The 27,538-nt window shown below is 35.9% G+C and overlaps 1 protein-coding gene across 1 annotated transcript in view; it reads right to left on the bottom strand.

Moving 5' to 3' along the window:
• The window catches only part of LOC127859617 (uncharacterized), a 59,582-nt gene extending 35,501 nt beyond the window's left edge, over nt 1-24,081 (bottom strand). Inside the window, exons 1-2 of the mRNA XM_052397120.1 lie at nt 23,539-24,081; nt 21,853-21,954 (exon numbers count right to left, since the gene is read on the bottom strand). Coding sequence (XP_052253080.1) covers nt 21,853-21,954; nt 23,539-24,081 — 645 coding nt within the window. The remainder of the gene's footprint in view (nt 1-21,852; nt 21,955-23,538) is intronic.
• Between the last annotated feature and the right edge of the window lie 3,457 nt (nt 24,082-27,538).

The raw sequence follows: 27,538 nt of genomic DNA, 5'->3' as shown, positions 1-27,538 counted from the left end.
GGTGATAGGTTTGTAGAGTTTTGTTAGTTCTCTTTGTAAACTTATATCTCCTATCTTTTCAGATAAAGAGTTTTGACGAATGTTATGCTTTGACTTTAGAAACTCCTTCACAAGAAAGTCTCTTTTTTGCGGATCTGTTATCTTTAAAAACGACATTTTTAAATAGAAATAATAATGTTTTTAGACGTGATTTTCAACGTGATTTTCAACGTGATTTTAAACGTGATTTTAAACGTGATTTCAACGTGATTTTAGACGTGATTTCAACGTGATTTTAAACGTGATTTTAAACGTGATTTTAACGTGATTTAAAACGTGATTCGTAACGTCTTACGTCGTACGTCTCACGTCTTACGTCTCACGTCTTACGTCTCACGTCATACGTTGTTTGAGCGGTGTTCGTCTTTTTTTATAAACGTCTCTTTCGATTTACTAAACATGTTTTGAAACGATAAAATTGCATCGTCACGTCCTTTCGCAATAAGAGACTGTTTTGTTTGCTCGTCTAAACCTACTCTTATTTTAGATCTTATTTCTTCTTTCATTTGATTAAATTTGTCTAGTTCACTTAGAATCAATGAGTATTCTTCATCAGAAATTCGATCGTCTGCTAACGCCTTTGATATAAGATCACTTATTGTGTTCAACTTTGCATCCGCAAGAGTTTTAATTTTTTCGTGTTTTTCAGCTTTTATTGATAGCTTTTTATTGGTTTGACTTCCAACGATAGACAATAGTCCTATACCTAAGGCAGCACCTTCCATTGCTATTGCAATTGGCGCTGCAATGATTGTACTCAATACCCCTATCCCTGTAGCACCTAACACCATTGAAAAAACAACAAAAACGTTGTCCACTCCTGCTATAACTCTCACTGCTCTGTGATACTTTTTAGACAAGTTAGCACGCTTGTCTCTTTCTGTGGCAATTTCTTTTTGAATTTCGTTAATCTTTTGAAGTCTGTATGACTGAGCAGTTCCTTCAACTCTTATCAGTTCAGGAGCCGATGGAACAGCAGGTAAAGCTGGATATAGTTTAGCGTCACTAGCATACGTACCGTATGCGTTACATTTAGAATCTTTATACTCCATTTTTATATTGACAAAAATATATTTTTAAAACGACTGATGTGTGACAAAGCATAAAGATTCGCCTTCAACAATATTGACTGCAACGTCTGAGTTGTTTTGAATTGTAACAATTATGTCGTCAACAGATTCAGCAATAATTCCATCTTGTAAACTACATTTCTTTTCCTTTAAACTTTGTTTGAGCGATACCGAACAAACACCTTGAAATAACCGTAAACCTATTTTTAATTCAATAGTAAGTGCTGCTTTCGGTTTAATAGTAAGCGATTGCTGCGTTAAAATACTCCATTTACCATACAGTTGTTCTGCAGGATGCGCAAGATTCTCGTGTGGCAACCATTTAACTGACGCTGGTGGTGGTTGTTTATACTTGTGGATAAACTTGTGAATTGGCATACTAGATCTTTGCATTTTTATATATGTAAATATAAATATTTATATTTACAACAGCATTCCTAGTATTGGAATACTGCTAAATGGTGAATTAGGTCCTAGTAGCAATCCTGATCCGGTTTTCATGTACAACCCTTTTCCGGTTTTCATGTATAATCCCTCTCCTAACGAACTACCTTTCCTCCACGGAGCTAAATACAATCCTTTACCTGCTTGTGTTACTTTACAACCGCTTCCGTTTTTCTTTAAATACAAAACACCCGATCCACTAATTTTGTCGACAACTTTACTACCGGCTGCGGCTCCTACGCCGGTTAGCAAACCGGTTGCAAGTCCTGGTAAAACGCTTGACATAAGAAACTTACCCGCGGTAGCCAACATCGGCAAAATAGCTCCAATAAATCCACCTTCAACTTTTGCGTTGTGTTCTATTTGTGTTTTTGACATTTTAATCGTCACTCCTTTACCACTTTGGTACGCTTTTGTCATTTTGTTAATCTGTGCTTGAGTGAGGGCTAGCATGTGTTCTCCAGATAAATCCTTGTGTGATAGGCGAATAGACACGGGAGCTCCTGATTGAATGGCTTTTTTGATCTTTTCTCTCTGACCTTCGCTAATATTTACTTTTATATTTACGAAACGACTCATTTTATATATGATTAAAAAAAACTTTTTAGTTTAAACTTCTCGTATGTGGAACCTCATAGAAAGTTCTTCACCGCGCAAATTTATAAGTTGACCGGTTTGATCAGTAAGTTTTGTTTCCATTGACGAAATTGTGCTTATAGTGATAGGTAAATAAATTAAATTAACTGGAACTTCAATAATTTTATAGCCAGGTCCAACTGATGGAAAAAAACTGTATATAATGTTTTCAGTTACACCATTCGAATATGATGAACCAATTATATCACTAGTTACTTTCAAGCTATTGACACTTATTATATTAACAATGTTTTCTGATTCATTGTACCCTGATGAGTATACTTTTGCATTAAACCCCAATACCGTTCTGACAGAGTTTGGCGTTGTAAAGTCTATTTGATACTTTGCTTTAATCTCTAGAACAGACCTGAGCGTGCTGTTGTTTGGCTCTAGTGTTATGCCGTACTTATCAAATTTAGAGTTGTAGTGGCCATTATCTCTCATTATTCGTTGTATGTATTCGTTTATGTCCTCAAGTTCGTATGAGCCTTCGGGAATATTTATATCATACCAATCATCTCCGTTGTTTGGGCTATAGCGAAAGTTATTGTTTGAAGAGTCTATATTTGGAAATGAATAGTATGTTTCTAAATTAACTAGCGCCATTTCATACTTTTTGTTTTTATCTAGTTGTATGAGTGGTCTAAATTTAGTCTTAATGCAAGTGCTTTTCTCACTCAACAAGATGTAAAACGAAGATTTTGGCTCCGTATTTTTAGCAGTTGTTTCCGTATTATTTGCAATTCTTTCTAATAGCGTTGTTTCCATTTTTATATTAGTATTATTTTTTTTACACTGATTCGGACATATAAAAGCAGTCGAATCCCGATCTATACTTACCATTATTTTTTTTACTAGTAAGATCTATTACAGCAAATCCATGAGGACGGTCCCAGGCTACTTTACAAAAATTTCTAAATTCTTCTTTTGACATATCAGTTGAAACGTGATCGTTGTAGATGTTATTAATATTTTTCATGTCTTGTGGAAATAAACAAATAAAGTTTGCATTTTCACGTATTGTTTGTCTCGGAAGTTTAAAGTTTTGTGCAAGATAAAAGCAGTCTACATTGCTGTGCCGTCCTCTTATGTAATAAGTTTCACATTTGTTTTGTTTTTCCAACTGAAGGTCGTCAAAAATCATTAGATTTTTTTTAGAGCTGCACAAGTCTCTAGGATCAGGTACATCATCAGACGTTTCAAAAAAATTACATTCAATATCAGCTGGTTTATCTAAAATTTTAGCCATTTCTTCAACTAAAAGAGCTGGTGAAACGTCATTCTCCATTATATAGTCTTGCTCGTTAAACAATTTTATAATCTCTTCTTTAGGTAGCTTTTCTTCAAATGCTTTCTTAATAATTCTGTACTCCGGCTGAAAAAGCGACTTGCCAAAAACTTGCAAGTTGTTGTAGTCTAACCAGCCTGGTTGAAGTAAAAGGTTTAACAATAGTATAGTTTTTCCACATCCGCTTTTACCAATAATAAGACCTCGTATTGATCTCGGTAAAAGTTTACTGTTGTATCTTTTTGTATTTACGTCATTCCACGAAAGATCTTTAACTTCCATTTTAAATATAAATTATTTTTTCATTAAAAAATGTATTGTGTAAAGTGCAAAAGCAAAACTGAAACAGTTGATGTAAAAAATGTTGTCAGTAAGAACAATAAATCAATGCTTCGCGGAAAGTGCTCCGTTTGCGGTTGTGTTAAAACACAGTTTGTAAAAATGCATACTAAAACTGGCGGAGACTTGGTTTCGACGTTGAATAAGGTGACGAGTAAAGTCAAGCTTCCGTGGGCTAAATTTCCCGGTGAAATGCATATTCCAGGAATGAACTTTGCAGGACCTGGAACTAATTTAAACGAGAGATTAACTTCAACTGGCGCATATAAAGACTGGAATAAACCAGTTGATCGAGTTGATAATGCCGCATACCTTCATGATTTAGCTTACCAACACTTTCCAGATACAGCAGGTAGAAACGTAGCTGATCAAATTATGCTTGAAAAAATGGATGCTATTAAAGACCCAACACTCCGTGAAAGAATTGAGCGTAGTATAATAAAGCCGATAATATCTACCAAGGCAAAGTTTGGGTTGGGTTATAATGGGAAAAAAAAGTCGTGGCTAAAGAAATAAAATGGTCTGATCAGCTCGCAGTCGAACTGCATAGACCCGTTGTAAAACGTTTTAGAAAAAGAATAGTCGTTGCCCATGGCATTGATAACATATGGGCTGCGGATTTAGTTGACATGCAAGCTTTTGCTAAGTTTAATAATGGTGTAAAATACTTGCTAACAGTTATTGATGTATTTTCAAAATATGGATGGATTGTTCCATTAAAGAGTAAAACCGGAGTTGAGGTTGCTGAAGCATCTAACAAAATATTTAAAAACAGACAACCTCAAAAGTTGTGGGTCGATAAAGGAAAGGAGTTCTACAATAAAAACGTTATGGCGTTGGGAGTCGAGTTGTATTCCACAGAAAACGAAGAGAAAAGTTCCGTGGTAGAGCGATGGAACAGAACAATGAAGGAAAAAATGTTCAAATACTTTTCAGCCAACTCTACCAAAAAATATGTTGATGTCTTAGATGAAATGGTCAATGACTATAACAACACAAAGCATTCATCAATCAAAATGACACCTGATGATGCTAGTGATAAAAAAAATGAAAGTGTTGTTTGGGTAAATTTGTACTCCAAACACCCACAAAAGTACGGTAAGCCAATATTTGAAGTCGGCGATAAGGTAAGAATAACTAAGAAAAAGGGAATATTTGAAAAAGGATATACACCGAGATGGACTGAGGAGGTGTTTACAGTGTCACAAGTTCAATATACAGATCCGCCAACGTATAAAATCACTGATTACAATGATGAGGAAATACAGGGTACGTTTTATGAACAAGAACTTCAAAAAACAAGTCAAGAAGTATATAGAATAGAAAAAGTTATTAGAAAACGCGGGGACAAGTCGTTAGTCAAGTGGCTTGGATATCCCGAATCGTTTAATTCATGGGTTGACAATAAAAACCTAATAGACTTGTAATAGTCATTTTCATACCCAAGTGAGGGTTTGGAAATGGACCTTAATCCTTTTTAAAATCAAGTACAGGATGATTTTTATAGAGACAACTGTTTTTCTTAGATTTTAAACGTATAGCTTTTCGAGTATTCATTCTTTTTTGATCATGTTGAAATTTTTGTAAAACTTTATTTAAATGCTCATTTGGTGGTGGTGGATTTTCAATTTGCTGAATACGCCGTTGAATCAATTCTTGTACCGTTTGGTCATCCATTTTATATAGTAAAAAAAAATACTTAAGTCATTTTTTTTTTTTTTGTAAAATTCACGAATAATGGTAGTGGTCAAAAGTCCTCGAGCCGCCGCGTTTGCGAATGGGATGCTGCCCCGAGCTTGACTTTTCGGAAATATGAAAAAGATATTATACATTTATATATATAGAGAATTTCCTGGGGGATATTTAATATCTTGAAAAAGATATTATACATTTATATATAGAATTTCCTGGGGGATATATAATATCTTGAAAAAGATATTATACATTTATATATAGAATTTTCTGGGACACGGATGGGAAACGGATGGGAAACGGATGGGAAACGGATGGGAAACGGTTCTGTCCCAGAAGCCTAGTTTCTCCTCTACTCTAAACTAACAAAAGTAATGAATCGAGTATTGTATTATACCATAAACTACGATGTTAATATATAATACAAATTCATGTTTCTTTTCTCCCAAAATTACAGCCTCTTACAGACTGTGTCAAAATTGCAAAAAGTAAAAAAAGCTGTTTGCGCATGGCAAAAAGCAAAAAACAAATCCCTAAAATCCGGCCAAAATTTCCCCCAAAATAAGCCAAATTTTGTAAATAAATTGAATTGGTCATTCACAAGTTTCATTCCCTAGCACTTTATAATAAACATTTTAGAATGCATTAAGAAGAACACTTATTTACCATTAGACATATAGACAATATATGTATTTCTTTACTTTTTCAATGTTCGCTTGCCTGTGATTTAAAAAAAATAAATAAATAAAGATTAATTTATTTTTATTTCGTTTGCTCGCTCCATATTTTTTTTGTGGGGGGGGGGGGTGAGAGGGGGGGGGGGGGTAAAAACCAAAGAACAAATCTTCAAATTGTTGTGGCTTAAAGAGCATATTAGATTTAAATTGTGACTTTAACTACGTTTACACATTTTCAACATGAACCAGTAATTGCTCCGTGTCTAGCAATGTTCAAGCCCTGCATTGTGTTGTCTGAAATATAATCATGAATAATGCGGAACACAATTAAAGTTAATGATTTACAAATTAAAAAAAAACAAACAATTAATACATTGTAGTATAATAAAGATCACATAACAGAAGTTAAATTTTTTGTCTAGTTGGAGCATTGTCTATGTCTTCCAGTCGCAAAGTGAAGATTATAATAACATTTAAAATCTATTGAAAACAACATAACCTTCGAATGCGAATAACATTTTAACTTCTCTTTCGTTTTAAAATTGATATAAACATGACGTTCTCAATTGTAATTAACCATTCAAATAAGACTTTGAATTAAGCCAGTCTGTATAGGCAATATGAGCCTAGAGTTTGAGCAGAAAAGACAACATATTTAAGTCGTCAATGTGTAATGAAATTGAAAAAAGTATACGTCTAAAATGAAACAATATAAATTGAATCAATTCTATAATTCGTTTATTAAATGGAAAGTTTTATTTTCTACCGGTCACACAACAGGCAGCAGTATCGTAAATTTGCCCCCCCCCCGAGCTTACCTCTGGGGTTCCAGATTGTTAAATGTACACCTATCGTGTCTGGTTTGACTTTTCAACAATGAAAAACACAGTTTGAAAAAGATTGTGGAACACTGGACTTGACCGTTTTCATCAATAATACACATGTTTCCATGCAGTTGCCGACCTAATGCAACTGGATTCGTTAAAAGACATTAAAAGCAACGTGATTACACAACCTATCGATTTCCTGTTCGGCTAATCACTTAAATATTCAATGAACTTCGACTTTCTCGCGACATGTCTGTGTTTTGCTGCCATTGTTTATCGAGAGAATGCTCGGTTGTAAAACGCCATATCATTGGCCAACACAATGCTGGCTATTGGAACAACCAAGCAGATGAATTATTATAAAAATGGTGTACATGTGTAGACGAAACACCGAGTGACATGTGGCGAGATAGGCGAAGTTAATTGAATATTAAAGTTATTAGCCGAACAAGAGATCGATATGGTGTGTAATCACGTTGCTTTTAATGTCTTTTAACGAATCCAGTTGCATTAAGAAGGCAACTGCATGGAAACATGTGTGTTCTTGATGAAAACGGTCACGTCCAGTGTTCCACAATCTTTTGAAACTGTTTGTCATTTAAATATATTTCTGAATAACATCAAAATCGCACCTGAAGCTGACACATAATGTTTCGTTGGAACACAAGGATAAACTTATACAAATATACATTCTTTGCATTAAAGGGGCCTTTTAACGTTTTGGTTCATCGACAAAAATAAAAAAAAATGTTTCAGATTCGCACATTTTCGTTGTAGTTAGATTTGTGAGGACACAGCAATACTGAACATTTGTCGTGCTCTAAAATAGCCATTATGTTCATCTTTTGACATTTTAAAAATTTGAAAATTATTAAGCGTTGCAACGCGAAACGATTGTATAATTTGGAGAGTTCTGTTGAACATTGTCGTTGTATTTTGCGATACTACAAGGATTGCTTTTATGAAGTATAAAATACATCACTCATGGTATGAGCACGGATTGCCTTGTGGTCCACATGGAAGACTTTTGTCTCCAAGGCTCCAAGGGTCGGTGGTTCGAGCACCGCTGAGGGTTATTTTTTTTTCTTTCTTTAATGTAATTCTTATTTTTTACTGGCGCTTTTTAGATCAAATGTTTAAAATTATCAATATAAAGCATTTAATGGCAAACTTCAATACATGGCAAAATCTGTGAAAAGGCCTGTATAATATGTTTGTTTTATTTAACTCATAATGATTAACGATAATTTTATAAATAAAAACAAAACAGTTAATAGAATAAGTTTTGTCACAATAATTATCATCTATTTAAATATGTAAAAGGTATTGTGGCTATTTTTTTAATATGCGAAAATACATTAATAATATACAATTATATGTGTTATGTTTCCAAAACAAAATGGACACACATCAGTCGTTTGCCTACATATGATACAGTTATAGACGGTGTCTATGTTGCTTTTTAAAAATATTTCAATTTGCATAGGATTTATTTATAAATATAACTTTTAAGGCGTGAATTTCTTGACATATATTGATTGTATATTTATTACTAAACTCGAATGTGCAACATTTAAGGTAGCAAAAGTCATATATAAAGACACTAATTTGCTTAGAGTAATATGTAATGGGTGTTGATAATTTTGACTAACGGTTGATTTTATTCGTTAAATTACATATTTGTAACAAGTTTGTCTTTTCAATACGGTGTTTCATCAATCCCAATGCTAATGATATTAATGGCCGAATTTCCTGAATAAATTGTCTATAGCTTTAACCTGTTCGCCGATCAGGTCGAGCTACAAAGACCTCGTGAAAAGGCCAGTAGGACCTGTAAATAAACTCTGATTCACACACACACGCACGCACGCACGCACGCACACACACACAAGCACGCACGCACGCACACACGCACGCACGCACGCACGCACGCACGCACGCACACACATACACACAAGCACACACGAGCTTTTGTTTTATCTTAACACTCTGTTGGCGTTTCAAATTTGACTTTTAAAGTATGTCGTTGATTAAATATGGGATCTTGAAAATTGTGCATCCTATGTATTTTGAAATTGAAAAAAAACACAATTATACTACATTCTGTTACGTAAAAACACACAACTAAATGTATATCAATACTACGGTTTAACTTTATACTTATTATTTGTGAATGTACTTTGGAAATATTACAATAATAGTTTAGACATGTTCATTAGGTTGTTGCAGATTAAGTACTAGCATTAAATAAAAATTACTGTAACGTGTATATGACATTTAAACGGCACTGTGTATGTACGTATGCATTTCGATTTGAAATTATTTGCAAATGAACATGTCCTTGATCATGTCATAGTAAATAGTAATTATTAGGTGCAAATCAATAAAAAAAAACGCGATTTTTTGGGAGCTCACGACTCGCCCGCGACTAGCTACGAATGAGTTAGGACCTTCGCCGATTGAGTTACGAATGTCCCCGACCTCAAAATATTGGAAATCGGGACAAATCGTGGGGAATCGGGTCGTAATGGAATGCCCCTAAAAAACCATAGCCACTCCCCTTATTCGAATAAGTGTAACAATCGTTATGTTTATGCCAATTTGATATCACGTTAATATCATGTTAATGTACAACACTCATGACGTAATCTGCGTATGCTTTTACACGGCAGATAAGTTGATGTTTTACCGAGTATTGAGTTACTGTAAAACATCGTTCATTGTTTCTGATTTATTTATTAATTACAACCAATCACGTATCAATCAAACGTACATTTTGATGGGGAATGGGTTTGTTTAACCATCAAATTAACACCGTGACTATTGTGTTACTTAATCTGAAACATTTCAACTATTAAGCCGGGTTATATCATAGTCATGGTGGCATTAATCTGAAACAATAACCTACAGGTTTAAAACCGATAGCGTTTTTCCCGTTATGATACGCTTCTACGTAAGCATAATAAAGATGCAGTCTAGAAGTCCTCTACATATTATATAAAAATTATGAACCTGGGGTTACACATCGCCGCACCCTAAGTGTAATAAAAATACGGCTTATGAAAATTGCTTTTTTTTATAAACGAAAAGCCCATTGCTAGTTCTATACTACGATTTTTCAAATTGTATCGCTCGGGTCAAAACTGGAAACGGCTCATAAAACACATTTTAATTTAGAATTCAGAATTAGCAAACTCATTAAGAATGTAATTTTCTAAAAGAACGAGTCACATACATTTTATATTTTATATTTCACATCAGATAGTTGTCCTTTACTAAATTGGTTTCAAAAAGCCCTGGGGTCAAAATGGCCACACCCTTATGTTGTGATATGGCGTGTTCTGAGACTTTTGGTGCAAATTTGGCAAGCGTCATAATGAGAAAAATATATACTTAGATAGCAAGATATGCTTATATCATTCCCTTTTCGCCCAACGTTGTGCTAAAAACCAGGGATCACGAATATTCTGCTACAGAACTTCAGTTTCTCAGGTAAGCGTAAAAGTATTATCAGGATTCTTTTTTTTAAATGAGATTTTACAAATTGCATACTTCTTCCCTTGAAGTATAAGTGTATTGTTTGAACTGAATGAGAAATGCAAAAACGTAGCAGTGCGGATATGAAGTGATGTTTTGCGAAAGGTCAGTTAGGAAAATTTCAGCGAATATCGTATTGTATACTAACAACTGACGAACCCAGTTAAACCGAAGTATTTCCGAATAACAATTCAATATAATTATGATCATAAACGTGTTAGTTGTGACCGGAACATTTTACTGTAAAAAAAGGAAAGACCAGGGTGCCGTTTCAAAAACAAGATCGTACGACAATTTTAACTTACGATAGAATTGTGTAATCTTAATAAGTAGACGAACTAGCTCCCCATGCTCATCAAATATATATGGGGCTAGAGATGCCAATGTAATAAATTAAGTACTGAAAATTTATAATCACATGATAGGGACTTAAGCAAGTATGTACCTTCGAAAAATGTATCGTATCGTAAATGTGTACTACGATGTTTATTGATACGGTCCCCTGAATTTACTATAACTTAACTGCATTAGTTCTTCTGAGCTGTGTATGTCTATTCTAGTGCATGTTTGCCGATTGCATTTTGCTTCAATAATGAGATAAACACTGTCCGGATTGTTGGACCTAACAAGTATGAAAACGCTGCTGTGTTTTTGCTTCAAAAAAAGCTGAAATTGTGTGATCCCGCATAAAGTCGAGTTATATAGCGAATATTAGAACGCAATAAACGCTTATCACTTTCTTGAGGATATGGCTGGAGAGTGAACGGCATTTCGAAAATTAATAAAGTAATAAAGTGTAAAACATTGCGAACAATACTTGTTTCGGCATGTCGGCATACCTGTTTGGATTTGTTAACCTAAATTTGATTTTAACAAAATTAGATTTAGTATCAGTATTATATAGCATTCCCTGAAAATCAATCACAAAGTTATCATATGCACTTTGGGGATAAAGATGTAACTTTGCTGGTCAAAGCAGGAACACTACGAATAATAGTACAACTGTTTTAATTGTTAAGTATATTTTGTGACTGAAGTCAAACATGTTTAAGCTGACATATATACAACAGAGGCGTTTAAAATGCGCGTACGTGATTTTGAACCAAACCTTCAATCAATTAAACAATATAACGTAATTTATTATATATATGCTTAAAAAGTATCAACCATCGATTATGTATTAATCTATAAATGTTGCAGGGATGTATTTTTTGTACTTTGTTCACAATTTAACTAATCGATTTTTTTTCTTAACAAAATTCGCAGATCCAATAAAGAACTTATGCATTATACATATAATTCTCATCACAAAATCACCTGACACTGAATTAACATCGGTTTGTGGATGACAATAACCAAAATCAATTAAATTCGAAAAGTAAATTAATCTTTTTTCAGATTTCATTGTTATTATTTGCGAACTATTACAGTAATGAACCTTCTCTAATCCGAATCCTTCGAGGCCATAATAAAACTGACGCCAGTTACACATCAATTTTGACACCATCCAGCCCAAGATATTCTATTACGATTCAACGTTCATGCGCATAAATCAGTAAAGCCGATGGGGACCAATTCATAATTCACAATTACTACAACGAACAACAACAGGTATAACACGAATTTAATTATTTATTACCCTGTATTTGTTCCACGTCATTTGTCCGCGGAACCATGAGCGCATATTTAACCTCAAAGGGAAGTGTTTACAGGTATTGATACAAATCAAGTCTGACAATCGTTATACTGTAACGTAGATGGCTTATTTAATAATTGCCCCATTAGGATTCCAATCCTGGTTTCCCAGCTTCTACAAACAGAAAACAAAACACTTGTTTCTATGTCGAATGTATTCTTCTATAACTTAAAAAAAATAAAAATCAGTTATACAAATATTAATTAAAACAATCAACATTAGCACAAAAACTCTCATTCCAGTGTGTGTATTATTTCATACTTTATTTTATGGCCCTATTCTACTACGAAAACAAGCCCACGATTCGCTACGATTTATCACATTTATTGAATTGGGAAGACTCGTGACAGTCTACAATTCAGTTACGACACTGGTACGATTGAGTTACGACGAATCGTGAGGTTCGGTTGAAGTCTTGCGAATAGGGTCGCGACTTCACTACGATATGTAAGAATCTACAGCGACTGTACTACAAACGATGCAGAGCGGTCACGACTAAGCTAGGACCTCACCGAACGCACCCATGAATTAGGCGCCTTTATCTATTGATATTGATCTAAATCGCGAGAATCTTAGCGGCTCGAACCTCACTTGGAGTGAACTCGTGAGGGTCTTGATCTTAATCGCGAGAATCTTAGCAGGCTCGCAACTCACTCGGGGTGAATTCGTAAGAGTCTTGGCAAAGTCGTAGCTGATTCGTAGACAGATCACGTGATCACCGATTTCCCGAGTGAGTCACGAATTACCTACGATTCCATTGCGACGCCCAAAAAACGCATTATGACGCTGTTACGAGTCAACTGCGATTAAATTAAGTCTTGGAGGTCCTGGCCAAATTTTAAACACGTTTAAAATTTGGCCACGATTTTTCGGGAGCTCACGAGTTGGAGAATCACTTACGACCGACCCACGACTAGCTAAGAATGGGTTAGGACCTTCACCGATTGAGCTACGAGTGTCCCCAACCTCAAAATATTGGAAATCGGGACAAATCGTTGGAAATCGGGTCGTAGTGGAAATTCCCCTATATGACATTAAAATATCGTACAGTTTACCAATCGAAGAGCGGTCGCCATCTCTAGACTTGATCAGTTTTATTATGTTTAATTTCTTTAAATTCGCTAGCTTTGCGCTTTTAATGAATTCAAACGTGTACGAATTAATTTCTGTTCTTATTAAATTACTTTCGCGCAGCATATTATCCCTTGTTAAATCACGAGTTTTTTCAGTGACATGTTAGCATGTGAGTGATTTAAACTTCCTTTTTTGTTCATTGAATATTTTAAGCGCGCTGTTGATCATAAAATCGGTGAACACGGATTTTGTTTCGTCAGTAGCCTTGCAAACTAGTGGGCTGATATAGCATATGCATTTGTTTCCCGCAATTTATTTCTAAATATATCTTTTTGCGTGTCTGTCTTATTATTTCGGGTGCGGCGCTCTCTGCAATAATTAAAAAGACTGTAGGTCTGCGGCAAAGGTAACATATTGGTGTAAATCCAATAATTCATATGGCCAAATACTTTATTAATTGTATAGTACTTATGAAAACAGTCTGCATACACAATTATATTTAAACACATTGCGATGAAATTCCCTTAAGAAGCGCTATTTGAATCACTATACTTAAAATCAAAAATGTATTTATTCCAATGCATTGGACATTTATATTCTATCTACAACTGTCTCCGACTTTTCATTAAATGACTACAGCTCGATGTTGAATGTGCATTTTATAGCAATTTATTGACGGCTTGTGCCAAACACTTACGAACATCTTCAACGTGTGGTATGGAACTTTAAATTCATTGATTTCTCATAAGTACCACATGTTTCCCGTTGGTGTTAAATGTAATTGATATGCGAGAATAAATAGTTCTGAGTACTGTTGAACGACACGTTTGCGAATTGAATGTAGGATAAATTATTATTTACGACATCTTGCCAGACAAAAGGGTCTTATGACTAAAACTATTGCATGTCTACGGCCGATATTGCCGACTAGACAAACACACAATAAAAGTAGGTTGTACATATTTTAGATGTATGCGCAATCTTAATTTGTGTACGGTGGCGACCTTTTTTTCGCCTGTTTTTTTAAAGCGTCTCCCTTTGTTATGTTGTCGTCTGAGTTTAAGGTATTTTTGAAAACAAGCCACAGGATAATTCACCTTCCCATTTCATAATATAGAAGCTGCACAATTTTCTATAACGCTTCTTTTATTATCCATATACTTTAACAGCCAAATTTAAGACGACAACAGCGAGTAAAGATAAAAAAGTTCAGTAAGAAACATTTTGTTCTAAGCGCATTCATTTATTGAATAAAAGACATGACTGAACGAAGTGAGCTTATCTCTCCACTGCTTTTAGTTCTAAAAACATTTCAGTAGCTGGCGTTGGAACAAGTATACCTCGGTTGTCATGCTTAACGATTTAATTATTCGTAAATACTCTCTCGTGTTAGTCGTATGTTTCACAGCGCTTGTAACAAGTAAATACATGCGCTATGCCTTGAATTATGAGGTAATTTGGACTTGTTTTGCATTGTTTCAATATGAAAAGTTATGGCATTTGTAACCTTTTTATACGTTACGTATTTCTATACGAGCCTAGTAACTATATACCATGACACAATCTTCTATAGAGATTAAAACATGATTTAAAGTTGTGATAAGCTTAGTTTGATTGTGCCGTGTGCACCTATTTGAGAACGTTCACATAACAATATAGAAAACGAAATTCTTTGTATCTCTTTCAATGTAATATGATATGATTAATAACACGATTTCCGATTTAAATTTATCCCCCCTACCACAAACATCCTTATAATAATAATGGGGAAGATATATTACGTCTCCTCTATATTTACAAAAATGTTTTAGAATTGTGGGTGTGTCTGTTCTTCAAACACAGTTAATAAATTTCTAATGAAAAAATATAAATAAAATAAAAACAACGAATGTGCAAAAATACGCTTAAGTTGCGAAATTCTTAAATGTACACATAAAGATTGTTTTATCACATGCCATACCTTGTTTCCCATGTTATATTACCATAACGAATACTTTTTTATCTTGCCTCTGTTGCAAACATTGACCTAATAAAGGTCCGATCAACAGGAAGTAGTGTATTCCTACGCACGCTGTGACGATTAACATGTTCTAATATTTGACCTTTGAAATTTTTTGGGACGCATCATGAATGTTATCGTTATATTATATATAATCTTTTTGTCTTCTTTAAAATATATTAACGAATCAGCTTTCTGTATTTATCATTTTCATTTACTTGATTACGCAATTTATGACGTATCTAGTGTAACGTCCTTTCTCAGACGAAACATACTAATTAGTTTTTCTCATGATTTTAGGGACAACAATTTTGACATTGTAGTTTTAACAGTATTTTTTTTAAATATTTATAAAGCATCGAACGAATCATAAACATATTTTGGATTGTGTGTTGGCATTCATAATTGTTAACTTCGATAGGAATAAAATAATTCGCTACGGCAGGATTACGATTTCGTTAATCGGGTTTTGGGTCAGAGTTACATTGACAAATGCACTCAATATAATGACGATACCACTCAATATAAGGATGGTTTGACACAATATATTGACAAAAGCACCCAATATAAGGACTTGACTTATCATATTGAGTGGATCAAATTGACCGGGTAATGTCGCACTGTGCACCGTTATGATTCCGCCAATTTGTGCGCGAAGGTATCGGTGCACAGTGCAATATGACCCGGTCAATTTGATCCTCTCAATATAATGCCGAGACCACTCAATATAAGGAAAGTTTGACATAATATATTGACAAAAGCACCCAATAAAATGACGATACCACTCAATTTAAGGATGGTTTGACATAATATATTGACAAAAGCACCAAATATAATGACGATACCACTCAACATAAGGATGGTTTGACATAATATATTGACAAAAGCACCAAATATAATGACCGATTGATTTAATATAAAGATGGTTTGACACAATATATTCACAAAAGCACCCAATATAATGACGAATCCACTCAACATAAGGATGGTTTGACATAATATACTGGCAAATGCACCCAATATAATGACAGATTGACTTAAAATAAGGATGGTTTGACACAATATATTGACAAATTCACCCAATATAATGACGAAACCACTCAATATAAGGATGGTTTGACATAATATATTGACAAATGCACCCAATATAATGACAGATTGACTTAATATAAGGATGGCTTGACACAATATATTGACAAATGCACCCAATAAAATGACGAAACAACTCAATATAAGGATGGTTTGACATAATATATTGACAAATGCACCTCATATAATGACTATTGACATAATATAAGGTCACATCGACATGATATATAGGTTCGTTGACTCAATATAAGTGTGGCCTGACATACTATATTGACAAAAGCACCCAATATAATGACATATTGACTTCATATATGGACAAATTGACTAAATATATTTTTATTTTGACACAACAATGTTCATTTTGTACGTATAAGACATTCAAGGCTTTCCATCTAATTTCTCTCAGGATTTTAAGGACAACAATTTTGACATGGTGGTTTTAACAGTATTTTTTTAAAAATATTTTTAAAGCATCGAACGAATCATAAACGTATTTTGGATTGTGTGTTGGTCATTCATGATTGTTAGCTTAGATAGGAATAAAATAATTCGCTACGGCAGGATTACGATTTCGGGTTTTGGGTCAGAGTGGGAAGCATTCGATACAAACGCTGTCAAAAAATAGTGTGGTTTAAAATACATTCGATAATAGGGATGGAAAAACAGAAAATGGATTTCAACAAAGGGATGGAAGAACAGAAAATAGATGTGTAGATCGTTGTTCATTTATTGTTATAAGCAATTGAATAAACGTGTCATTAAGGTAAATAAAATTTAGTTTTTGTTTTTTGCTACTACTTTTTTTTCATTGTTTACAAAGAGAGATATCACATTTTAGATTCGTTTTTATCCTACAGCTAAATAATTTTATAGAACATAATAGGACTCATACAGAAAAGATGAGGTTTTCTCCACGGATACTTTTAGATAAGGTTTATCCCACTGATATTTTAGATCATGTACATTGGGACTACTTTTTTTTGGCCTTTCACCCCTGATTACGTCATTCAGGTCACCGGCTCAGCCGTGTATTAATTAACGTCTATAATATATATCTTACTTTTACACTAAATTATAGATGGGCACAGGTTTTGAGTCATAAAATCATACTATTTTGGTCCTTCACTAAAATTTATGAAGAACCAGCTTTCCGTACTTATATTTTCATTGAATTGATTACGCAATTTATGACGTATTTCATGTGACGTAATTTAAAAGACGAAACTAGCTAGACGCTTTAGATTTAAGATAAGACAAGATAAGATAAGTTTTATTTAAAGTCGGCAAGACAGCAACATATACAAACATAAGCTCATGTGAGCTTTTGAACCGACTATTGTACAACAATGGTATACATGTGTAATACGACAAGTGTAAATCAGCTACAATGTTAAGAAAGTAAGATACACAATGGATACACAAGCTGAGACACAAAAATGGGGGAAGCAATACACAAAGTACAGACATGAAACAAAAAAATAAATATACAAATAAATAAATATTCACAAATATATTATACGGAGGCACCTTAATATTTTGATATGGTATCGAAATGAACTTGTTATGAACAACGGGTATACACATACAATGGATTAAATCGCTTACTTGACAACTGATCTTTTCGAATGACTATGAAATTAAAATACTTACTGCTCGTGTCGCGAATATATATTCAAATTAATACATGTTCCATTAGAAACAAGAAAGCACTTAAATAATATGAATCGATTTGCATGTAACATGTTTTTATGTAAATATTGGCAAGCTACAAATGTATATATGTAGACAAACAAGAAAGCATTTTCGAAATGTTAACAACAATTCTTTAAATAAACAACAAGTGAAACTACATGCAGACACAATGGAAACAAAACATAAAGTATGAAACGCAAATTATACTCATCCTCACGCTGATTCTGTAACGAGGGTAAACACAAGAGAAGATTTTGGGATTGTTTACAATAAAGTAATGCATGCAAATTTAAGAAATCTTTTATGAACTTTGCAAACATACATGTTCATGTACGGTCTGCAATATCGAAATGTATTGTGTTAATTTCACCTTTACCTGTATTTCACCGCGAACCACTGAGGCCGCGGTGATCCACCGCGATCTCGGCGGTTCACCGTGAGATCGATTCCAAGATAACGCCCGCGGTGATCAACAACTGTCATCGCGATTTATCACGTTGGAAACATCTCCAGGGCACGGTGATTTACCACGCTGACGAAAAATTTTCCACGCTGGTACTGTGTTTTAGGCAGAAATCGCGCTGTACTAGTTGCACACGCTTAATTTTGTGAAGTGTAGAAAAAAACAATATCTATGTCAATACATTTAATAGACGAATTATAAAATTCATTCAAATATATTGTTTCATTTTTACCGTATACGTTTTATCAATTTCGTTACACATTTAAGAATTAAATATGTTGTTCATTCTGTTCAAACCGTAGGCCTAAATAATATGTACGGACTGGCTCATTTCAATGTCTTTGGCGTCGCTCTGGAGAGCGGCGACTAGTATGTAATGCATTTTTTTTCGCTAATGGGAGGAGAAGTTATTTTACGGATCAATGTATATAATTTTTTTAAGAATATCTTGCATGATTTTTTGTGTAAATTAGTGTAAATAAGTACTTCATTTGTGCCTATTACATTTATTACAACCTTTATTGCCAATAATGCAAAGCTAATTGTTTTAAATAATAACTGATCCACAACTGATCACAGGGGAAAGATCACAGGGACTGGAAAAAACGCGAAACTTTCTGGTTTTGTATAAAAACAAAACATAATCAAAACATATTTATTTTGTGTTTTTTTCAAATTTGCTTATTTAGTGGAGAATCAATGTAGTACGATATTTGACGACCTATCGCTAAAGCAAGTTTATTGGAGGTCACATTTTCTGACACAATTACGGCCAGCTCTTCTGATACAATAACAGTCACATCATCTGACACAATTACGGCCACATCTTCTGATACAATTACAATAACATCTTCTGACACAATTACGACCACATCTTCTGACAGCATTACACCTACATCTTCTGATACCATTACAGTCACATCTTCTGACACAATTACGGCGACATCTTCTGATACAATTACAGTAACATCTTCTGACACAATTACGGCCACATCTTCTGACAGCATTACACCCACATCTTCAGATACCATTACAGTCACATTTTCTGACACAATAACAGCCAGCTCTTCTGATACAATAACAGTCACATCATCTGACACAATTACGGCCACATCTTCTGATACAATTACAGTATCATATTCTGACACAATTTTGGCCACATCTTCTGACAGCATTACACCCACATCTTCTGATACCATTACAGTCACATCTTCTGACACAATTACGGCCACCTATTCCGATACAATTACAGTCACATCATCTGACACAATTACGGCCACATCTTCTGATACCATTACAGTAACATCTTCTGACTCAATTGCGACCACATCTTCTGACAGCATTACACCCACATCTTCTGATACCATTACTGTCACATCTTCTGACACAATTACGGCGACATCTTCTGATACCATTACAGTCACATCATCTGACACATTTACGGCCACATCTTCTGATACAATTACAGTTACATCTTCTGACTCAATTACGGCCACATCATCTGACAGCATTACACCCACATCTTCTGATACCATTACAGTCACATCTTCTGACACAATTACGGCCACTTCTTCTGATACAATTACAGTCACATCATCCGACATAATTACAGCCACATCTTCTGAAACAATTACAGTAACATCTTCTGACACAAATACGGCCACATCTTCTGACAGCATTACACCCACATCTTCTGATACCATTACAGTCACATCTTCTGACACAATTACGGCGACATCTTCTGATACCATTACAGTCACATCTTCTGACACAATTACGGACACCTCTTCTGATACAATTACAGTCACATCATCTGACTCAATTACGGCCACATCTTCTGATACAATTACAGTAACATCTTCTGACACAATTACGGCCACATCTTCTGACAGCATTACACCTACATCTTCTGATACCATTACAGTCACATCTTCTGACACAATTACGGCGACGTCTTCTGATACAATTACAGTAACATCTTCTGACACACTTACGGTCACATCTTCTGACAGCATTACACCCACATCTTCAGATACCATTACAGTCACATTTTCTGACACAATTACGGCCAGCTCTTCTGATACAATAACAGTCACATCATCTGACACAATTACGGCCACATCTTCTGATACAATTACAGTAACATCTTCTGACACAATTACGGCCACATCTTCTGACAGCATTACACCTACATCTTCTGATACCATTACAGTCACATCTTCTGACACAATTACGGCGACATCTTCTGATACAATTACAGTAACATCTTCTGACACAATTACGGCCACATCTTCTGACAGCATTACACCCACATCTTCAGATACCATTACAGTCACATTTTCTGACACAATTACGGCCAGCTCTTCTGATAAAATAACAGTCACATCATCTGACACAATTACGGCCACATCTTCTGATACAATTACAGTAACATCTTATGACACAATTACGGCCACATCTTCTGACAGCATTACACCCACATCTTCTGATACCATTATAGTCACATCTTCTGACACAATTACGGCGACATCTTCTGATACCATTACAGTCACATCTTCTGACACAATTACGGCCACCTCTTCCGATACAATTACAGTCACATCAACTGACACAATTACGGCCACATCTTCTGATACAATTACAGTAACATCTTCTGACACAAATACGGCCACATCTTCTGACAGCATTACACCCACATCTTCTGATACCATTACAGTCACATCTTCTGACACAATTACGGCCACATCTTCTGATACCATTACAGTCACGTCTTCTGACACAATTACGGCCACTTCTTCTGATACAATTACAGTCACATCATCTGACACAATTACGGCCACATCTTCTGATACAATTACAGTAACATCTTCTGACACAATTTCGGCCACATCTTCTGACAGCATTACACCCACATCTTCTGATACTATTACAGTCACATCTTCTGACACAGTTACGGCGACATCTTCTGATACCATTACAGTCACATCTTCTGACACAATTACGGCCACCTCTTCTGATACAATTACAGTAACATCTTCTGACACAATTACGGCCACATCTTCTGACAGCATTACACCCACATCTTCTGATACCATTACAGTCACATCTTCTGACACATTTACGGCGACATCTTCTGATACCATTACAGTCATATCTTCTGACACAATTACGGCCACTTCTTCTGATACAATTACAGTCACATCATCTGACACATTTACGGCCACATCTTCTGATACAATTACAGTAACATCTTCTGACTCAATTACGGCCACATCTACTGACAGCATTACACCCACATCTTCTGATTCCATTAGAGTCACATCTTCTGACACAATTACGGCGACATCTTCTGATACCATTACAGTCACATCTTCTGACACAATTACGGCCACCTCTTCTGATACAATTACAGTCACATCATCTGACACAATTACGGCCACATCTTCTGATACAATTACAGTAACATCTTCTGACACATATACGGCCACATCTTCTGACAGCATTACACCCACATCTTCTGATACCATTACAGTCACATCTTCTGACACAATTACGGCGACATCTTCTGATACCATTACAGTCACATCTTCTGACACAATTACGGCCACCTCTTCTGATACAATTACAGTCACATCATCTGACTCAATTACGGCCACATCTTCTGATACAATTACAGTAACATCTTCTGACACAATTACGGCCACATCATCTGACAGCATTACACCTACATCTTCTGATACCATTACAGTCACATCTTCTGACACAATTACGGCGACATCTTCTGATACAATTACAGTAACATCTTCTGACATACTTACGGTCACATCTTCTGAGAGCATTACACCCACATCTTCTGATACCATTACAGTCACATTTTCTGACACAATAACGGCCAGCTCTTCTGATACAATAACATTCACATCATCTGACACAATTACGGCCACATCTTCTGATACAATTACAGTAACATTTTCTGACACAATTTCGGCCACATCTTCTTACAGCATTACACCCACATCTTCTGATACCATTACAGTCACATCTTCTGACACAATTACGGCGACATCTTCTGATACCATTACAATCACATCTTCTGACACAATTACGGCCACCTCTTCTGATACAATTACAGTCACATCATCTAACAAGATTACGGCAACATCTTCTAATACAATTACAGTATCATCTTCTGACACAAATACGGCCACATCTTCTGACTTCATTACACCCACATCTTCTGATACCATTACAGTCACATCTTCTGACACAATAACGGCGACATCTTCTGATACCATTACAGTCACATCTTCTGACACAATTACGACCACTTCTTCTGATACAATTACAGTCACATCATCCGACACAATTACGGCCACATCTTCTGATACAATTACAGTAACATCTTCTGACACAATTACGGCCACATCTTCTGACAGCATTACACCCACATCTTCTGATACCATTACAGTCACATCTTCTGACACAATTACGGCGACATCTTCTGATACCATTACAGTCACATCTTCTGACACAATTACGGCCACTTCTTCTGATAAAATTACAGTCACATCATCTGACACATTTACGGCCACATCTTCTGATACAATTACAGTAACATCTTCTGACTCAATTACGGCCACATCTACTGACAGCATTACACCCACATCTTCTGATTCCATTAGAGTCACATCTTCTGACACAATTACGGCGATCTCTTCTGATACCATTACAGTCACATCTTCTGTCACAATTACGGCCACTTCTTCTGATACAATTACAGTCACATCATCTGACACAATTACGGCCACATCTTCTGATACAATTACAGTAACATCTTCTGACACAAACACGGCCACATCTTCTGACAGCATTACACCCACATCTTCTGATACCATTACAGTCACATCTTCTGACACAATTACGGCGACATCTTCTGATACCATTACAGTCACATCTTCTGACACAATTACGGCCACCTCTTCTGATACAATTACAGTCACATCATCTGACTCAATTACGGCCACATCTTCTGATACAATTACAGTAACATCTTCTGACACAATTACGGCCACATCTTCTGACAGCATTACACCTACATCTTCTGATACCATTACAGTCACATCTTCTGACACAATTACGGCGACATCTTCTGATACAATTACAGTTACATCTTCTGACACACTTACGGTCACATCTTCTGACAGCATTACACCCACATCTTCTGATACCATTACAGTCACATTTTCTGACACAATAACGGCCAGCTCTTCTGATACAATAACAGTCACATCATCTGACACAATTACGACCACATCTTCTGATACAATTACAATAACATCTTCTGACACAATTACGGCCACATCTTCTGACAGCATTACACCTACATCTTCTGATACCATTACAGTCACATCTTCTGACACAATTACGGCGACATCTTCTGATACAATTACAGAAACATCTTCTGACACAATTACGGCCACATCTTCTGACAGCATTAAACCCACATCTTCAGATACCATTACAGTCACATTTTCTGACACAATTACGGCCAGCTCTTCTGATACAATAACAGTCACATCATCTGACACAATTACGGCCACATCTTCTGATACAATTACAGTAACATCTTATGACACAATTACGGCCACATCTTCTGACAGCATTACACCCACATCTTCTGATACCATTACAGTCACATCTTCTGACACAATTACGGCCACCTCTTCCGATACAATTACAGTCACATCATCTGACACAATTACGGCCACATCTTCTGATACAATTACAGTAACATCTTCTGACACAAATACGGCCACATCTTCTGACAGCATTACACCCACATCTTCTGATACCATTACAGTCACATCTTCTGACACAATTACGGCCACATCTTCTGATACCATTACAGTCACGTCTTCTGACACAATTACGGCCACTTCTTCTGATACAATTACAGTAACATCATCTGACACAATTACGACCACATCTTCTGATACAATTACAGTAACATCTTCTGACACAATTTCGGCCTCATCTTCTGACAGCATTACACCCACATCTTCTGATACCATTACAGTCACATCTTCTGACACAATTACGGCGACATCTTCTGATACCATTACAGTCACATCTTCTGACACAATTACGGCCACCTCTTCTGATACAATTACAGTCACATCATCTGACACAATTACGGCCTTATCTTCTGATACAATTACAGTAACATCTTCTGACACAATTACGGCCACATCTTCTGACAGCATTACACCCACATCTTCTGATACCATTACAGTCACATCTTCTGACACAGTTACGGCTACCTCTTTCGATACAACTACAGTCACATCATCTGATACAATTACGGCCACATCTTCTGATACAATTACAGTAACATCTTCTGACACAAATACGGGCCACATCTTCTGACAGCATTACACCCACATCTTCTGATACCATTACAGTCACATTATCTGACACAATGTCGGCGACATCTTCTGATACCATTACAGTCACATCTTCTGACACAATTACGGCCACCTCTTCTGAAACAATTACAGTCACATCATCTGACACAATTACGGCCACATCTTCTGATACAATTACAGTAACATCTTCTGACACAATTACGGCCACATCTTTTGACAGCATTACACTCACATCTTCTGATACCATTACAGTCACATCTTCTGACACAATTACGGCGACATCTTCTGATACCATTACAATCACATCTGCTGACACAATAACGGCCACCTCTTCTGATAGAATTACAGTCACATCATCTGACACAATTACGGCCACATCTTTTGATACAATTACAGTAACATCTTCTGACACAATTACGGCCACATCTTCTGACAGCATTACACCTACATCTTCTGATACCATTACAGTCACATCATCTGACACAATTACAGCGACATCTTCTGATACCATTACAGTCACTTCTTCTGACACAATTACGGTCACATCTTCTGACAGCATTACACCCACATCTTCTGATACCATAACAGTAACAACTTCTGACACTATTACGGCCACCTCTTATGATACAATTACAGTCACATCTTCTGACACAATTACGGCCACATCTTCTGATACAATAACAGTAATATCTTCTGACACAATTACGGCCACATCTTTTGATACAATTACAGTAACATCTTCTGACACAATTACGGCCACATCTTCGGGCAGCATTACACCCACTTCTTCTGATACCATTACAGTTACATCTTCTTACACAATTACAGCGACATCTTCTGATACCATTACAGTCACTTCTTCTGACACAATTACGGCCACATCTTCTGACAGCATTACACCCATATCTTCTGATACTATAACAGTAACATCTTCTGACACATTAACGGCCACCTCTTATGATACAATTACAGTAACATCTTCTGACTCAATTACGGCCACATCTTCTGATACAATTACAGTAACATCTTCTGACACAATTACGGCCACATCTTCTGACAGCATTACACCTACATCTTCTGATACCATTACAGTCACATCTTCTGACACAATTACGGCGACATCTTCTGATACAATTACAGTAACATCTTCTGACACACTTACGGTCACATCTTCTGAGAGCATTACACCCACTCTTCAGATACCATTACAGTCACATTTTCTGACACAATTACGGCCAGCTCTTCTGATACAATAACAGTCACATCATCTGACACAATTACGGCCACATCTTCAGATACAATTACAGTAACATCTTCTGACACAATTACGGCCACATCTTCTCACAGCATTACACCTACATCTTCTGATACCATTACAGTCACATCTTCTGACACAATTACGGCGACATCTTCTGATACAATTACAGTAACATCTTCTGACACAATTACGGCCACATCTTCTGACAGCATTACACCCACATCTTCAGATACCATTACAGTCACATTTTCTGACACAATTACGGCCAGCTCTTCTGATAAAATAACAGTCACATCATCTGACACAATTACGGCCACATCTTCTGATACAATTACAGTAACATCTTCTGACACAATTACGGCCACATCTTCTGCTAGCATTTCACCCACATCTTCTGATACCATTATAGTCACATCTTCTGACACAATTACGGCGACATCTTCTGATACCATTACAGTCACATCTTCTGACACAATTACGGCCACCTCTTCCGATACAATTACAGTCACATCATCTGACACAATTACGGCCACATCTTCTGATACAATTACAGTAACATCTTCTGACACAAATACGGCCACATCTTCTGACAGCATTACACCCACATCTTCTGATACCATTACAGTCACATCTTCTGACACTATTACGGCCACATCTTCTGATACCATTACAGTCACGTCTTCTGACACAATTACGGCCACTTCTTCTGATACAATTACAGTCACATCATCTGACACAATTACGGCCACATCTTCTGATACAATTACAGTAACATCTTCTGACACAATTTCGGCCACATCTTCTGACAGCATTACACCCACATCTTCTGATACCATTACAGTCACATCTTCTGACACAGTTACGGCGACATCTTCTGATACCATTACAGTCACATCTTCTGACACAATTACGGCCACCTCTTCTGATACAATTACAGTAACATCTTCTGACACAAATACGGCCACATCTTCTGACAGCATTACACCCACATCTTCTGACACATTTACGGCCACATCTTCTGACACAATTACGGCGACATCTTCTGATACCATTACAGTCACATCTTCTGACACAATTACGGCCACCTCTTCTGAAACAATTACAGTCACATCATCTGACACAATTACGGCCATATCTTCTGATACAATTACAGTAACATCTTCTGACACAATTACGGACACATCTTTTGACAGCATTACACCCACATCTTCTGATACCATTACAGTCACATCTTCTGACACAATTACGGCGACATCTTCTGATACCATTACAATCACATCTTCTGACACAATA

Source organism: Dreissena polymorpha, chromosome 15 (assembly GCF_020536995.1).
Source record: "Dreissena polymorpha isolate Duluth1 chromosome 15, UMN_Dpol_1.0, whole genome shotgun sequence".
Lineage (NCBI taxonomy): Eukaryota > Metazoa > Mollusca > Bivalvia > Myida > Dreissenidae > Dreissena > Dreissena polymorpha.
The sequence above is the reverse complement of the archived record's forward strand: the minus strand, read 5'-3'. Positions and strand labels throughout refer to the sequence as shown.